The sequence below is a fragment of the Stylophora pistillata genome, chromosome 11 (genome assembly GCF_964205215.1).
Source record: "Stylophora pistillata chromosome 11, jaStyPist1.2, whole genome shotgun sequence".
NCBI classification, from domain to species: Eukaryota; Metazoa; Cnidaria; class Anthozoa; order Scleractinia; family Pocilloporidae; genus Stylophora; species Stylophora pistillata.
The window spans coordinates 75265-91877 of record NC_142529.1 but is presented as its reverse complement, the minus strand read 5'-3'; the positions used below and the strand labels follow the sequence as shown (position 1 = coordinate 91877).

Genomic DNA, 16613 nt, shown 5'->3' with positions numbered 1-16613 from the left:
TCCGAACATTACCACCCTACCCCACCTCCCTCCCCTCCTCATTTTCTACAGAAAGAAAGTATCTTATTTTTGCTCGAGGAATTTTATATTTTGAAAAGTGTTCGCATAATCAGTCAAAATGTAACGCTGTGCCGCAGCAACCCCTTGGAGATTAAAAGTACTGGATGCTTTACACCTCATATCACATGACTTATGTTGTTCGTGAAATTACTGATAGATTGGGCTCTAGGAAAGATTCAAAATGGCGGTCGTGATGGAAGGACCCCTTTCTAAATGGACTAACGTTGTAAAAGGATGGCAGTATAGGTGGTTTGTTTTAGACGACAATACAGGGCTGTTATCCTATTATACGGTGAGTCTAATTCTTTTTTATATCATTTCCAGAAAAAAACAAAGCACTACCATTTACTTTTAAACCTGCGTTTGTGTTTGAGAGTCAATCATAGACGTTTACTGAGCCAAAACAGCTAGGATGCACACCCAGTGAAATGTAAGGACAAGGGAAGGTGAGCAGGGTCGTGAGGCGACATATTTTGGGTCGTGCCTACTGGCTATTTACGTTATTTGGCGTCTTTGGGAGAAAAAGAAAACGAAGCGGAAATTTTGATTCCAGAGAAGTGTTATGATTAAAATTAATTGCGATCGTACTTGGATGATGTCATTTGGTAATTTGTAAATTTTGTCTGACCATGTTGCTGTTGGTTAAAGTCCAAGGACAAAATGATGAGAGGGACAAGAAGAGGATGTTTACGTCTGAAGGTAAGTAAAGTTGATATTTGGTAAACCCTGTACTTCTTTTTCACTGTTTCGTATGGGTCAGTTGGCAAAAGGCATTGACTTCTGGTAAAGGACCCATTATGGTGAAAAGCCAAGCCTTGGGGAAAAAGATGCTGACAAAGATGTATGTCTGCAACACTGGAAAATATTAACTTATGGATAATTATACGATGCAAGAAAGGGGGTGGGGTGGGTACAAGACTTGTATCCCCTCCCTCTCCTTGCCATATATTGTCTTGTTCTAAGGGTCATGTGTCTAACTTCTACAACTATGATGTACATGTGGCTAAAGATCCTCTGATATGGCCGGCCTGATCTCTATGTAACAGTCCAGGTCAAAATTGAGAAGCACTCATTTAACTTTTATTTGTGGAAGAGTTGGTGAGCACGATTCAATCAATTTTTAGGGAGCAAACATAGGAATTGATGATGAAGAGGACAGCACTTTTACTATAAGCTGTGATCAAAAGACCTTTCACTTTCAAGGTATCCAAATGAAAGTTTTTGCTCTCCTTAAAATATTAACACTGATTTCTACATGTATAGCCATACACTTTACTATATAGCCATACGCTTTACTATATAGCCATACACTTTACTATATAGCCATACACTTTACTATATAGCCATACACTTTTATTATAATGCCTCTTATTGCTGTCCAAATTTTAAGTAAAGATGTATATTGCCTCCACAAATAATTAACAAAATTTATATGCTGCAGCAAACTTAAGATCACTTCCATAAGTTGTATGTATACTTTAATCTAATTCTGTCATTATACTTGTCTAGCGGCTGTCTTTGTTTCTTTGGAGTTGCTATGAAGTAGCTTTACTGCATGAAATACAGAGTTTTGTCTAACACAATTAAAGTTTACCCGATGTTCTGGTGTTATCTTCCATTGTTATAAACTGAAACCTGCAAAAAACTTTTTTCCACTGGGAGGTCATTTTCCAGGTCACTGACTGGTTTTAATTGGACAAGAAACAAATCTGTTCAATCAAAAAACGATTTTCCTATTTTCAGCTGTCTTGCTAACTCTCAGAAAGAGAGAATACTGATTGAAACTGATATGTTGTAAACTTGTGAAGAATACAAGAAAATACCTTTATTAATGAAAAACCATAAGTTAAGTGTTAAATTGATCAGATATTCACGTTCAGATGGTTTGACGAGCTGATCAATCTTAAGCCTGTCAAAAGGTGAAATTTACAGTACATCTGTTTGATAACTAGTATTATGAAGCTTCAACCTCATTATAGTACAATATCGTACATTACCATAAAACCAAGGCATATTACAGTGGAACCCTGCTAACTCGAACTTGGTTGAGTTGAACCCCCCAATAACTCAAACAAGATCTGATTTCCCTTCACCCTTTTTTCCAGTCATTTAATCTCAGCTAACTAAAACTCCTGCTAACAGGAACCATTTTTGTGTCCCTAGGTAAGTCCCTATTAGCAGGGTCCTACTGTATATTTAAGCAAGTATTTTACCTTTAACTATAAAGAATTGCGATAAAATTTAAAAGTTTAAAAAATTAATAACCATCTTGGTTTAAGAAAAATGCGACGACGTTTCGATGTTCGCTTAACGTCATTATCAAGTCAATAATGAGTGAAATGAGAACAAATATAAATGTAAAAGATAACAAAATTGAAAATATGTAAATAACAAAAAATTCACACGCAGAGTCACATTCGCACTTAGAGTCATGTAAAGAGTTTGGTGTGAATAGAGTTTTTCTGAGTATTTAAGAGTAATCAATACACGGTTTACAAATTTGAATGTGATCTGTGCGACGCAGATTATGTTGCGTATACTGCCTGACACTTACACCAGCGCATTAACGAGCACAAATACTCTGCAATCTGGAGGCATCTTGAGCAACACGGTCTATTGAAGACTGACTTGGTTGATAAGCAATTTTCTGTTCTAAAGAAATGTAGATCAAACTTTGATTGTCTAATTTTTGAGATGTTATTTATTAAGGAACTGAACCCTGAGTTGAATACTCAGAAAGACTCAATTTGTGCCAAACTCTTTACATGACTCTGCATGCGAATAGGTGAGTCTGCATGTGAATTCTTTGTTATTTATATATTTACAATTTTGTTATTTGTGTCTCTTAGGAATTCTTTTACATTTGTATTCATTCTCATTTCACTTGTTATTGACTTGATAATGACGTTGAGCGAACGTCGAAATGTCGTTGCATTTCTCTTAAACCAAGATGGTTTTTAATTTTTTAAACTTTTTGATTTTATTGCAATTCTTTATAGTTAAATTGTTTAACAAGTCTATTTTACCTTTACCTGTGTATTAAGTCAGAAGTAGGATCTGGGGTCCCGCAGGGGTCAATACTTGGACCGATGTTATTTTTATTATTTATTAATGATATGTCAAATGCAGGCAGTATCTAGCGCAAAGATTGCAATGTTTGCTGATGACTCAAAGTGCTATTAATAAAGATCATAGAGCAAGAGGCTGATTTTGTAAATTTGCAACAGGATTTAGATGCATTTTTAAACTGGTCCTTGCACAATGAAATGCATTTTCATCCTGCCAAATGCAAAAATGTGTGCATATCTAAGAAACGTGTAAGCACACCACGTACTTACAGTTTACATGGAATTGATGTGCAGGTGGTTAAATCTGAAAAGGATCTTGGGGTTATGATTGTCATCAACACCTCTTGGAAGGAGCACATAGTTACGATTGTTGCTAAGGCAAATAGGATGTTGGGCTTCCTAAAGAGAAATTGCACAGGTCTGGTCGATGGTGATGCTCTTTTGCGCCTTTGCTTCTCATTAGTACGCTCCCATTTATGTTATTGCTTGCAAGTTAAGGCCCCTCAGTCTGCTATAAATCAGTTAATCCTCATCGAGCAGGTACAGAGAAGAGCCACGTGTTTTATTGTTGGTAGAAACAGTGATTTGTGTTACAAAGATCATCTGATTAAACTAAATTTACTTCTGCTAAGTTTTTGGTTGGAATATCTAGATTTAGTTTGCTTTTATAAGTCCTTTAAAGGAGATGCAATTTTTACACAGCACTTTGATAAATATTTTTCCTTTCTAAGGGGGTGCTCTCACCAAGCTAGCTCTGAACTTTATCTTAGAACAAACAGAACTGGCACCTCACTTTTCCGTGATTTTTCTTTAACAGAATTGCCATTTTGTAGAATAGTATTCCTGAGGACATTAGCTACTTCTCTGGACTCCTTTAAGCGCAAGCTCAAATCTTTTTTCTTCTGGCGTTTGCATTTTGTTTTTGGTGGGGATAATATTCACTCGTACAAGATTATTTGTCCAAAATGTAGAAGAGTGAATATAAGAAACGCATGTTCTTGTTAAGATGCTTTTATTAATATCATATATATGTTTTGTTTTTAGGTTTATGGGGTTGGGTAAGGTGTTTGAACCTTATAAGGGATGCTATATCCTTTTGTTCTAACACCTGTATACTATATGTACAAATCTTGAAATAAATAAAAGTCAGAAAAATAACAATGTTCAAAACCTTTTTCTTGAAAATATATTTTTTTTATGTATTCTCAGTTCTATCTGCCCAGTTCTGGTCTTGTGATACTATTTTGTTTTTAATTATTTTCCTTTTATTTTATCGAAGAATTTGATTGTAGTAGTTCCCTCTTCTTTTGTCAGCACGTGATGCCGAGGAGAGAGAACGTTGGATTAGAGCTTTAGAGGACACAATCAAAAGACACTCACAAGCCAGAAAGGTTTTGTGTTTCATTTTCTATGGCAGGATCTTTTAAATACCTTTGAAAAGTAAAAAAGGGAACATTCCTTTGATATCTCCCTGGTCTCTAGACATATTCAATAAAAGTAAGACTGATATACTTGAACCATGAATCACTGATACACTTTTTTCTGCTGGGAATGACTCAATATAATCCTTTGAATGTTAACTGTGGATTTTGACTTTTATATTTTATGTCAAGATGAAATAAACAATTTTTAATATAAGAGAAAAATCGAGTTTCCAGATGGGATTTGAACCTATGACCCTCCGTGATATAGATCACGGAGGGTTGTGGGTTCAAATCCCATCTGGAAACTCGATTTTTCTCTTATATTTTATGTCATGGGAGAAATCAGACAAAAATGTAAATGAATCTGCATAAATTCAAATGAGTCAGTGATAAGTTCTAATTTGTGCTCAGGTTATGTAAAATGGTAAGTAATATTACTCTGAGTACCATGGAGGATTCTACATTGTTTTGCGCCTTATTCACATCAGAGACCAATGGCAGGTTTTCAGACGTTATTTGATCCCTCTCAAGAAAATTTGGAACAACGCTTAGCAGAAGCCGACGCATACCAGAAGATTCTCGAACAACAAATCAAGGTGTAAACAAATAATATTGAATTGATTTCAATTATTCTGTATTACTCTGTTTGGAGTATATATTGTAGTTCAATTTTATCCTCGGTTCAAATTTTATTTTCCTATGTTCTCGGTCATGTTAATGTATGATAATGAGTTTGAAACAAAGGAATATAAAATTTGAACCAAGGATAAAATTGAACTACAACATATACAATGTCTCATCTCTGACAGTAGAACCCCCATCTCCATGGTGGACGTACTATCCCACCTCTCTTCTGTGTTTGTGATTTGATCAAAGTATTGCTTGGAGCCAAATTTTCTTACAAGATAGAAGTTATTTTGCCATCTTAGTGCATTACTTTGGGAAAATCAAAGAATGGATGTATGTTGCAATGTCGCAGAGTTTCCTCACCACCAAAATATGAAAGCCATAAAATTGTTATGTTGTTTTCTCATTTCATTTTACTTAATATGAACCTAAGTAGGTATTTTTGCAACTTTTGGTTGAAGTAAATTTGATTTGTGCAGTTGATTGATGGAGAAGCCCCTCCAGTTGCTCAGAGAATTCTATATGATTCTATTATTTTTAAAAAGACAAACCTTACAATCTTGTTTTAAATTTTTCTTGTAGCATTTACATTCTCGAATGAGTGCTGATACAGGAGCTCAAGATTCACAGGTATTTTCATTTGCTGTTGTTTTGTGTCAACTTTTATTACAATTGCGTTGAGACGTCTATCCTGTCACCTTTCCCTTAACATTCATGACAGAAGGTTCTCTTTTCAAACTTGTTTTGCCTCTCTTACCTTATAGTCAAAAAGCTTAAAATTAATCATATGTACTTTTTGTGGTTTCTTAGAGATATGCCATACTAAAGGATACATCTACTGTAAGTAACTGCAAGTTGAACAGGGTTAAATCTTGAAAGACTGGTATAAATTTTGATTTGCGAAAACCTGATTGTTGAAACACGCTGACTGAACACATCTATGCATTATTGACCAAGGGTGAAGTTATGATGGTTGAATATTTGCCAATTTTTTTTTTTATGGGTTGAGACAGAGTTGTGGTCCATAAAATTGCAGAAAGAACAAGGCTATCTGTTATTGAGGTTCCTATTCTTATCAATTTTTAGGTTGTACCCCTTTTAAAGTCTCCGACTGTTTCTATTCAGTACAACCTAACAAAGGTTTATTTTTGTAATTTAAGTTATTTTGTTTGATAACAAACAAAATAAAAAGACTAAGTGCTATACACTGAATGCACCATTTTACACGTGAATTTACTGTTGTGTAGAGTAACATATTACTTTTAGCAGACTTTACTTACCTCGTGGTTATTTTTTAATTTTATTATTATTATAATTATTATTATTACAATTTTTTATATTTGGCCTCCATGAAATATTCAATTGAGTGTATGGGGTTGGCATTTGGAGATATTTTGCAAAATTGTTTTTATCCTTCCGCAAGACTGAAGTTACAGTGTAATTTTTTGTTTTCACAACTTCAAGCACCAGTAAAATGAGTAAGGTTCCTACAAATTTCAAATTCGGAAGATAAATATAATTAATGCATTACAAGTAAATAAAATCAAACAAACAGGACTGAGTTACCCTAAAAGGAAACCTAGATGATGAAGAAAAATGCTAGATGGTATTATCTTGTCCTCCTGAAATACAATATTAATCATTCATGCAAAATAATGCTTTTCTAAACAGGTACCTGTTAGGTTCCTAGTTTTTAAAGGGCCGTAAATTATTATTCAAAATATATTTCTTTTATGGTTTACTGAATGATTTGTGTTGTAACTTAACTTCAATATTTAAAGTCGCCACTGAGACCGATTACAAGAGAATTTTTCTCATATGCAAAATTCAGAATGATAAGAAATAGCTGTAGCAAAAAGAAGAAAAAAAACAGCTCAGTTAGGGATTTATTCCTAGTAGTTAATCAGCTTAGGAAAAATGGTTGTTGATGATACCTTGAAAACAATAATTATTATTCCTTCCAACAGAAAATGCTGGAGTCAATGAATCATTGTTTGAAGCAGATGTCTGCTCTAAAGGTGACTGTTCTTATATACTTGATAGACCAACTTTTTTATTTAAAGACTTAAACTTTGCTGATAATTTGTCATCATTAATTTATGGTATTATTCTGCTTTGAATAACTAACACCGCTTCTTCTTCCTATGAACACCCAAAAACTAAAGTTTGTCATGTAATTTTTATTCCAACAGTTAGAATGCGAGAAATCAATTGCTGAGAGTTCTTCTGCAGAGCTAGCAATGCCAGTACTCAATGATCATTACTCAGCCAAAAGCTCAGACCCTTCTCTTGCACAGGAAAATGATAGATGTGCAAATGAAGGCAAACAAAATATGGAAACTGCAGTAGAAACCAGAATTCTAAAGCCCAGTAAGAGTGACTCCTCACTTAATATTAGGGACAAGTCTTCCTCAGTTTCCAGTGATGAAGGATGTGGTTTTGAATCCTCTAAAGTAACGTCAAAATCCAACCATGAACTGTCGTCAGCTGAAAGAAATACTCCATCTCACTTACAACTTGACGGAACAAGCATTCACCCACAAGTTGGGTTCTCTTTGTCACCCAGCCGTGATGGTCATGTAGTACCATTTACTTCGTATTCCAGTAGTGAGGATGAAGATGAAGTGGAATTCTTTGATGCCGATGAGTTCCATTACTCAGAATCTGCACCCTCAAGGTTAGTAATGGACCTCTCTTTATCCAATAACAACATTGCCTGTTTGTAATATAACGAATCATTATTATATTTTGCACTGCTTTACAACTGCAGTAAGCTACATCAAGCTGGGTCATGTGAAAAACAGCTCTTTATATTGTGCCACAAAGTATGGTTGGCTGTACTTAGAAAAGAAGTTACCATAATGGGAGCTTGAAAAGAGTTAGACATACCTGATATCACAATTTTTGAAATATTCAAATCAAACTTGTTGTGAATTCGTTGTTGACAGTTGTTTTTTTTTTTCTTTTTCTGTACAGCTCGCCCCCCAGGAGTAACCCATTTTCAGCATCCAAGAAGTGGATGGATCGTGGTATTTTCTTGTGTTATTTTTATCAATGGCAGCATGTCCACAGCTAAGGGCTAGGGAATTGGTTTGAAAAAAAGTTCAATGAACTGCAACTGCTTTTCCAATCTGTTTCAGTTGCAATTGAATGACACATCTCATCCTACAGTTTTGGTTAAAATTCTCTATAAGTTCTTCTTAGTTTGCTTGGCGTAAATCGTGAAAATACCTTGAAATTATATCGTGAAATTTGTAGTTAAATTTCCCCACAAGCCCTTTTGTAACAGAGTCTCCTGAGTCTTTCAATTAAAACACTTGACCTTGTGGCTATTTTCTTCTACTGGAATATCTGAAGTGTCAGAGAAATCTAATTTTTGAATGTTAAGTCAAGCCCTGTTCAAAATTTTTGAAAAGAGGAAGTCGAAAAGGGTTTCACACTGTTGTTGTTATATTTGATTTTTCTTTAATTTCTTTTTTGATGTAGACGAATATGAAATCGAGGATGATGACACAACAGGAGGAGACCGTAAGTGAATTGCAAGTGTTTGTAGGCGCAAAGTTTATTAAAATACAAGTATTGGATCTAATGATGACAATAATACTAATGAATTAACGGAAAAAAGAAAAGTAATACTTATTGACTTTATACAGCGCGGAACGATCCATAGGAGTTTCTTTTAATAGTTAACGAGGGGAAAGTCGGTCGGCCTCAACGCGGATATCAATACTCATCGGTTTTTTTTGGACTCAGAAATCAAGAAAAAACTGTTGTTTTGTTTTCTTCCTTACTCTCGTGACCAAACCAAACTTTTGACAGGAAAACTGTGATTCGCTTAGAATTTTACTACCTTGAAGGGAGTTGAGGGATCATATTTAGAGTTATCATTCTTGTGAGGCGAGGTAGGATGCTTATCTCGGCTCAGGGGATTATTAAGGAAAAATTATTAAGAGCGTGTTACAGATCTTATAAAACATTTTTCCCGTCATGCACTCAAAAAGGGAGGAGGTTTTAAGTCAATTCGCTAAATTACTTGGCCTGAAACGGTAGTATCTAACTAGTGATCTGGGTTTGAAATTATAAAAATTACATTAATGTGTTAGTGCATTCTTGATTGGATAATCTCTCATACATTAATGTGTTCGTGCATTCTTTATTGGATAATCTCATATATTAAACATTTATCTCGATGAAACACTTCACAGGCAGCAAAGTACAATTACAATTACAATATATCACTTATACAGCGGTATTTACAATCAATCCTAACCCGCCCATCCCACCCCAGGGGAGGACATCCATCACACAGTAATCTCGTGCGTGGGATATTAACGTCTCCTACCCCTAACCCTGTAGGAGACGGGACCTCCATTTATTCGTCCCTATCCGAGAAGACTAGAACATCTAACCATTTCTTGATGTTATAGAAAGGAAGCATATTCTTCTCAATTATTTTAATACCTTGAGTGTTGGTCCGGCCGGGGCTCGAACCCTCGACCTCCCGCACAACAGTCCAGCGGTCTATCCATTGAGCTAACCGGGAGGCGGTTATCGGTTAGCGGTTAAAGTAATAATCAACAATTATTATTTACCGAAGTGGAGGTGATGTGAATAATTGTTTTAGTGTATACCACGAAGATACGACAAGAGTTGTTTATTTTTTTCAGTAAAGCGAAAAATGGTCAGAAATTAAACTCTTGACACGCGATTTTGCCTCATCGGCTGCTCGGAGGTAAATAGTTCTAGCTATTTACTTCCGAAATAACCAATCACTGCGCGAAAAAGCACCATTCACCTGATTGGTATATACTAATGATTTTTATTTCCTGCCCTCCATAATCTTCCTTGCCAGTTGTCTTGGCTTTACATAACAAAAAACATTGCATAAACGTTGTTACGATGAATGACCCTCTTATCTTGTATTTTGGCGATGTCGTGAGGGTTAGAGAAGCACGTGCCTAACATTACCATAGCCGTGTCACTGTATCACCAGACTCACCTGATGTACATAGCCAATTACGTAATCGGGAATATTTGGCAAAGTAGCAAAAGTATAATTAAGAGCGCTGTATCGTTAATTCTCGGTAAAACTGCGGAAAGCAATGGCAAAAACTGTTAAAGGTAAGACTAAACCGCTCTTTTTCCATATTTTCTTTCCACGCGAGTGACTCGGTTTCGGCTGCTATGTGGCGTAAGTGTTTCATCGGGATGAATGTTTAAGGTATGAGAGATTATCCAATCAAGACTGCACAAACACATTAATGTAATTTTTATAATGTCAAACCCAGGTCACTAGTTAGATACTACCGTTTCAGGCAAAGGAATTTAGCGAATTGACTTCAGTCAAACCTCCTCCCTTAATGTGGCATTAACTTATTAATGTCCCTTGTGGTTGGTCTTCTTTTTGTCGTCAGTTATTCTCAAGTTTAAACGCACGTACAGAGCAGAGTACACAAAGACGCTACAGTATCTGTCCAGTCCATCAATATATTAAGTCAATGGGTTGTTTTTGTTGATTGCAGTCGAGGCTATCGACAAACACAGTAGTATTATCACGCATCTGTTATCTCAAGTGCGTCTAGGAATGGACTTGACCAAGGTAAACTGATTATAACAACAATCTGGTTTTATCAACTGAGTTAAAATTCGCTCTGACGAAGGGATAACGCTCGAAACTTTAGCTTTTAAACTCTTTACGGTGGCCAATTTACATTATCGATTTAGTTGATAAAACCAGTCAAACTTGTATTAAGCGGTCACTCACGGAGAATGCGGCGTAATACAGGTTGACCGCTAAATACAGGTATTATAAAAAACGACACGCGTCACTTTATGTCACAATTGACCTCTTGAATTGCAGAATCTCGCTCAAAAATACTACTTACTTTGATTTTGGGAGAAAAACAATTACTTAAAAGATTATTCTTAGTTTATGTGACTGTTCAATACAGGGGAAAGACAATACAAAGAGGCCTTTGGGACGTAATTAAGGGTGACCGCTGAATAGAGGTTCAAATTACTGTAATTAAGGAGAAACAGATTCGGAATTTTGGCAACTGACCGCGTAATGCGGCGCCGCTTAATACAGGTTCGACTTTATCTTGTGATACCCCCGCCGACGTAGCACCACAGTTTCTTTAGAAAGTCTCTCCTTAGTTATGATTATGACAACAGAATCATTTATGCTGTGTAATTTCTCTATATTGGTTCGATCGATCGATTTATTGATTGATTGACAGCTCAGATAGCTTTTTTTTTTCGTTTGTAGGTTGTTTTACCGACGTTTATCCTTGAGAGAAGGTCTTTGTTGGAAATGTATGCAGATTTCTTTGCTCACCCTGACCTGTTCGTCGAGTAAGTTACGTCAGTGTTTTTTGGTGGTAGTTTGGTTTGCCAATATTCAGTCCATGTCAACATATTGCGTAACAGATAAGAATTTGATGTCTCCACAGTTTTTCGTGCATGAAGTGTTTAAGGGTTCATAAACCCATGTGTTCTCTGTTGTATTGCAGTATTGTAAACCATTCACATCCAAGAGATCGTATGATAGCAGTAGTCAGGTGGTATTTGTCTGCTTTCCACGCAGGTCGTAAGGTATGTTGAACATTCCTCTTTGTTACACATTTAATTCTTATATCTTCATTTTTAAGGTATGCAGTTTTCTTCTGGTAAATCCGCTTTAAACAGGTTGTTTATTTCCTCATCTATTACATTTCAACGTGATCCCTAAAGAGTCTTTGCTCGCTACCAAACAACAACAACAACAACCACAACTTTATTTTTTTTCACCCCAAAATATACAAGAGAGAAAAATTTATAATAATAGTACAGACAATGATAGGGGCGCTGGCTGTCCGAAATAACCTAAGAGTTAAAAATGCCAGGCGGCCACCCTTCCCTTTTAGCTTATTCATAGTACATTGTTCAAATCCATTGATAAAAGGTATGTTGACGGCTTATCCGTCGCCATGGATACCTTCGACGTCAAGCCGCAGGATGTGACTCCAAAGATCTCTCTTGCACTCCTCCCTCGCACAAAGCCGTCAGGAATTGTTAATCGGTGAAATGACCTTGATAGACTTGTCTGTCTTGACTAGCACTGGCTCAGTACAGCTGGCCAGGAGAAAATTGTCATTGCTCCACTGGGATCAGTATAACAAAAACTGGCCACCCTAAAGAGTTTTAAAGCTGGCCTTTCGAGCTGACGAAGGGTTAACGCTTGAAACGTTAGCTTTGAAACCCTCTATGGTGATCAATTAACAAATGGTAAACACCACAGCGTACACTATTGAGTTGTGGATGCACGCGGGAGGTTGTTAAGCACGAAAGAAGCGTAAGAGTCGCTCGAGGCGATAGCCTCGAGCGACTCTAGCTTCTTGAGTGCTTAGCAAACCTCCCAAGTGCATCCATAACTCAATAGTGTACGCTGTGGTGTTTACCATTTATTTCATAACATAACATTGATACATTGTAGCTAAAGAGTTCCCTTTTATTTAACAAATCTTGCGCGACCAGAAAAAAACAAGCGCGCGCGGAAAAATAGTCTTTGCATTTGCTCACGTCAGCAGCGTACACCCATGGACAAATGGGGGACGCTAAATTGGCCAATCAGAGCGCGCGCTTTACTTTGGTTATGTTATAAATTACCTTGTTATACTCCCCCTCTAACGCACCACCACAGTTTCTTTTAGTATAATAAAGATTGCTATTGTTGTTGATAAGAACACGTGTATGTAAACTTTTTTTTTTTTACAGGGCTCGGTAGCAAAGAAGCCATATAATCCTATCCTAGGGGAGGTGTTTCGTTGTTTCTGGGTTTTACCTGAGTGTGAAACGTCAAGAACAGAGGTGAGTTAATAACGTAGCTTATCAGATCAGATAAGTCGTTAAGGACTTAACCTCAATTTAAGCCATTGAAACACAAGTTTGTTTGTTTTCAAAAATGTGCTCCGTTACAATAAATGTCCTGTGAGGATTCAGACCATCCAAAAGGAAAATTACTGAATTTAACTGAAGACAGGAAGTGAACAGATTTCACCAAATGAGGAAGTAGAGACGCCCTCAGGTTATGTTTAGTTATCAGAACAAATAGGAAGACTAAAAGAAGGAAAATGCGTTGATTTACCACCACTCTCTGTTACCATTATATTGAAATACACATCATGTGGATGCCTTGGTCCGACCCTTGGTCCTACTCTTTGTAGAGATCCCAATAGCGAGATATTAATTGAAAGCTCAAGAGCTGTTGCAGACTTGGTACGTCACTGGTGCGTTTCAAAAACCTACTGGGGTCTGCTGAATGAGAAACAAAAGTCTCAGTGGTTTTAAGTCAAATTGACGTGTCAGTTTTTGGTGTCTCCTACTTAGACTGATGTTCACGAAAAAAAAAAAAAAAACGTAAAGATGATTGTTTCTCTCTGGGTAAAATAGGTTTACGACTGAGTTAATAATAATATAAAAATGCACCAGGGTAGATATCAAACGACAGACGTCTTTCTTGAAGTAATCTGTAACTAAACAAGATTCTATGTTTTCATGATTTGTAGAAATGTTCTGTTGATGGTCCACTGCCGTGGGCTTCAGAAGATGACGTCACTTTCATTGCTGAGCAAGTATCCCATCATCCCCCAAGTGAGTACTGATCTCTGGCAGGATAGCCAGATGCTTGACATGTAATTCTTGAGGAAGAATAATAATGTCTGTTATTTGTTCCTAGTTTCTGCGTTTTATGCAGAGAATTTCAGTAAACAGATAACGTTCAACGCGCACATCTGGACCAAGTCAAAGTTTCTGGGACTGTCAGTTGGAGTTGAAAATATTGGACAAGGTGACATTTTATTATTCTAAGGCTTCAATATTTTACCTTTGAAACACCTCAGGTCAAAGCTTTTCCTCCAGACTGATCCTGTTTTTCTTGCTTTAGGCTGTGTGTCAGTTTTACCGTATAACGAGGACTATGTATTAACATTCCCTAATGGTTATGGCAGGTAATAGTGTTCAGTATTGTGAAATGTGTTTTTCACACGATTTCGCCGGATGAGACGACTTTTTTCAGTTGCTTCATATGTGAAATATTGACTCTTGGTGTTAATTTGAACCTTTCGTGTTACAGATCAATTCTCACAGTTCCTTGGGTGGAAATTGGAGGAAAAACTAACATAACTTGTTCTAAAACTGGATATCAAGCTGCAGTACAGTTCCACTGTCGGGTGTGTTTACTGCTATGCCCAGAGGAAGCTGGTTTTTTCCTATTTTTGCCGTACTGTTTGTGTTCCTATGTATAATGATAAGTAATATTTTTTACATTTCAGCCTTTTTATGGTGGAAAAAAGCATCGTATAACATGTGAAGTGACGTAAGTGTGCAACTCACTTTGCTGGAATTCTTGCTGTTTTCTTTTCCAAAACGAATATTCGTCCTTTGACCGTTGATTGGTGTTTTTTGTTGGCTTTAGTTCTCCGGAAGATAAGAAAACGTTTCTAACCATCACAGGGGAATGGAATGGACAAATGTTTGCCAAATATTCCGATCGAGAGGTAACCAATGAACCACAAAGTGAAGTGTTTACCTGTCAAAGATAGCAGAGTCTTCATTTATCATACTTAAAAACTGCTGTAAACTACGAAAATCCCACCCGCCGCCGTTACGACATCAAGTTAATTTTCACTAAGGGAGAGCGGGACTTTTTTTCCCCTCATCTTTAACTCTGGTTTTTTCTAGGAACCCGAATTATTTGTTGATACAGTAAGCATGCCAAGTGTAATGAAAACGGTAAAGAAAATCCATAAACAAGAAGAAAACGAATCTAGGAGGTAAGCATCTCACATCTTGTTGAGGTTAGTTTTGTTTGTAGGTTGTATTTGTTTGAAGAGAAAGAGTAAGTATTCCCTCTTTGATTGAAGAATCTTTCTTCATTTAGATTATGGAAAGATGTTACAAAAAGTTTAAAAGATGACGACGTGGGAAATGCAACTGAAGCGAAACACAAGGTATTGTAAATATGTTCTTTGTTATTGGAGCAGAAGTTAGTTTTGATTTGAGATAGTTGGTGAACAGCGTGTGGTTTCCAAGCGTTCCCGCTTAAGTCATTTAACTGAGTTAAATCTAAGTGATATCTGAGATGTCTAAATCCTGATAGCTTATTTGAAATAATTTCGTTTTTATGTGAATAATGTCAAGCCCTCAGGGTGCTTTCGGGCTGATTATGTCAAGTAAATAACTGGAATAGGACTTAACCGTTTGTGCGATGTTTTTATTTTTAGTTAGAAGAACGTCAGCGAGCAGAGGCGAGAGAAAGAAAAGAAAAAGGACTAACTTGGCAGACAAAGGTGAGTTGTTTTGTGGTTGAGGTGGGGGGGGGGGGAGGGGACATCTTGTAAGGTGAGTTAAGATGAGAGAGAGGCTTGAAAGCCTGAGTGATTCTATTCATATTCCTGCTGTTAAAGGTTAAACGCTTGCCTCTTTTGGTTTTGATTGATAGTTGTTCCATGAAGTGGGAGAAAACTGGGTGTACCACAAACCATTGGTAACAAGGCTAGCCAGTCAGAGTCCTTCTAAGAGCAAATGAGTCTCCGGTGGATACTGAGGCAGTGGCTGGATGCTTGTTGTCGTGGATACATACTCACTCATTCACACAGCTCATCCCCAGTCTATGGAAGAGATTTCCAGTCCGAATAACAGGACCCTGGAATCGAACTGAAGAGAAGCTGACGACTTATAAATTTGATGTTGAATAGCTGTGTTTTCAGCTGCTGGATGAATAGAATACTTCAGGTTTTTTTTTTTCTGTTTTGGGAATTAATGTGTTCTATGTTGCAGAGTCAAATTACACGGCAAAAGCCATTTTCAAACGCGTTTGTCTATGAAAATAATAAAAAAAAAAGCATTATTTTCGAACATTTTCACAAACCTTATACTGTTCCATAAAAACCACTATGTTGGCTTGTTAAATTATTTTCAACTTTCTTCGAATTTGGCTGTAAAGGAAAAGAAAGGACGGTAAAACGAAACGTTCGAGCAAGATAGCAGAGGCTATATTTTAGCTTCACATTTTTAGGAATTATTCACTGTTTATCCACTTGAGGAGAGAATTACTACACTAGAAAAAGTTTGATCCAAATCAAGGCACCTTATGTGTAATTATCAGAGTCAATAGCAACTCGTTACCTTAGTTTTTAAATGAAATTTAACACGTCTTTAGGTGTCTTTAAAAAAATCTCTAGTTAAATTTCCTTAGCTAAAATATCCATTTAGATCAAAGGGGGTTGAGATCATATTTCAAGGATAACGTCAGCGCACATGTACAACGAAATTTTTGTCAAAGCAATTTAAGATAAGTTTGAGGAAAAGTCCTTGGAAATTATTTCATACTGTTATTGTTAGGGAAATAAATTAAATTTTTTTAATATATTTTCCTCCGCAGTTTCGATTGTAT

At 36.5% G+C, this 16613-nt stretch overlaps 1 protein-coding gene and 1 long non-coding RNA gene across 3 annotated transcripts; one reads left to right on the top strand and one right to left on the bottom strand.

The window, feature by feature from the left end:
- Positions 1 to 196: 196 nt before the first annotated feature.
- LOC111332262 (oxysterol-binding protein-related protein 9) lies at positions 197 to 16588 on the top strand. Of its 2 annotated transcripts, XM_022937555.2 has the most exons (25): positions 197 to 352; positions 709 to 759; positions 1185 to 1263; positions 4443 to 4519; positions 5041 to 5148; positions 5762 to 5809; positions 5990 to 6019; positions 7147 to 7197; positions 7372 to 7856; positions 8156 to 8208; positions 8666 to 8707; positions 10702 to 10778; positions 11448 to 11533; positions 11692 to 11773; positions 12935 to 13027; positions 13726 to 13810; positions 13896 to 14006; positions 14103 to 14166; positions 14292 to 14388; positions 14491 to 14534; positions 14634 to 14715; positions 14900 to 14991; positions 15099 to 15168; positions 15442 to 15507; positions 15660 to 16588. In XM_022937555.2, the coding sequence occupies exons 1-25, from the start codon at positions 242 to 244 to the stop codon at positions 15744 to 15746; spliced, it is 2271 nt and encodes a 756-aa protein (XP_022793290.2). In that variant the 5' UTR covers positions 197 to 241; the 3' UTR covers positions 15747 to 16588. The 2 variants fall into 2 exon arrangements, with proteins under 2 accessions (XP_022793290.2, XP_022793291.2); XM_022937556.2 differs by lacking the exons at positions 197 to 352; positions 709 to 759; positions 1185 to 1263 and adding an exon at positions 2821 to 2845.
- LOC148719574 (uncharacterized) lies at positions 14319 to 15754 on the bottom strand. The gene is made up of 3 exons (XR_015992932.1): positions 15638 to 15754; positions 14552 to 14747; positions 14319 to 14453 (listed from the first exon to the last, which is right to left on the bottom strand). It is a non-coding gene; the product is annotated as an uncharacterized LOC148719574 (long non-coding RNA).
- Positions 16589 to 16613: the final 25 nt, after the last annotated feature.

Bases quoted from the DNA above. Each gene is read 5' to 3' on its own strand.
- LOC111332262 (XM_022937555.2), top strand. From the start codon at position 242: ATGGCGGTCGTGATGGAAGGACCCCTTTCTAAATGGACTAACGTTGTA. The intron at 8,209-8,665 runs GTATTTTCTTGT...TTTTTGATGTAG, and splicing joins CAAGAAGTGGATGGATCGTG to ACGAATATGAAATCGAGGAT. The intron at 11,774-12,934 runs GTATGTTGAACA...TTTTTTTTACAG, and splicing joins CTTTCCACGCAGGTCGTAAG to GGCTCGGTAGCAAAGAAGCC.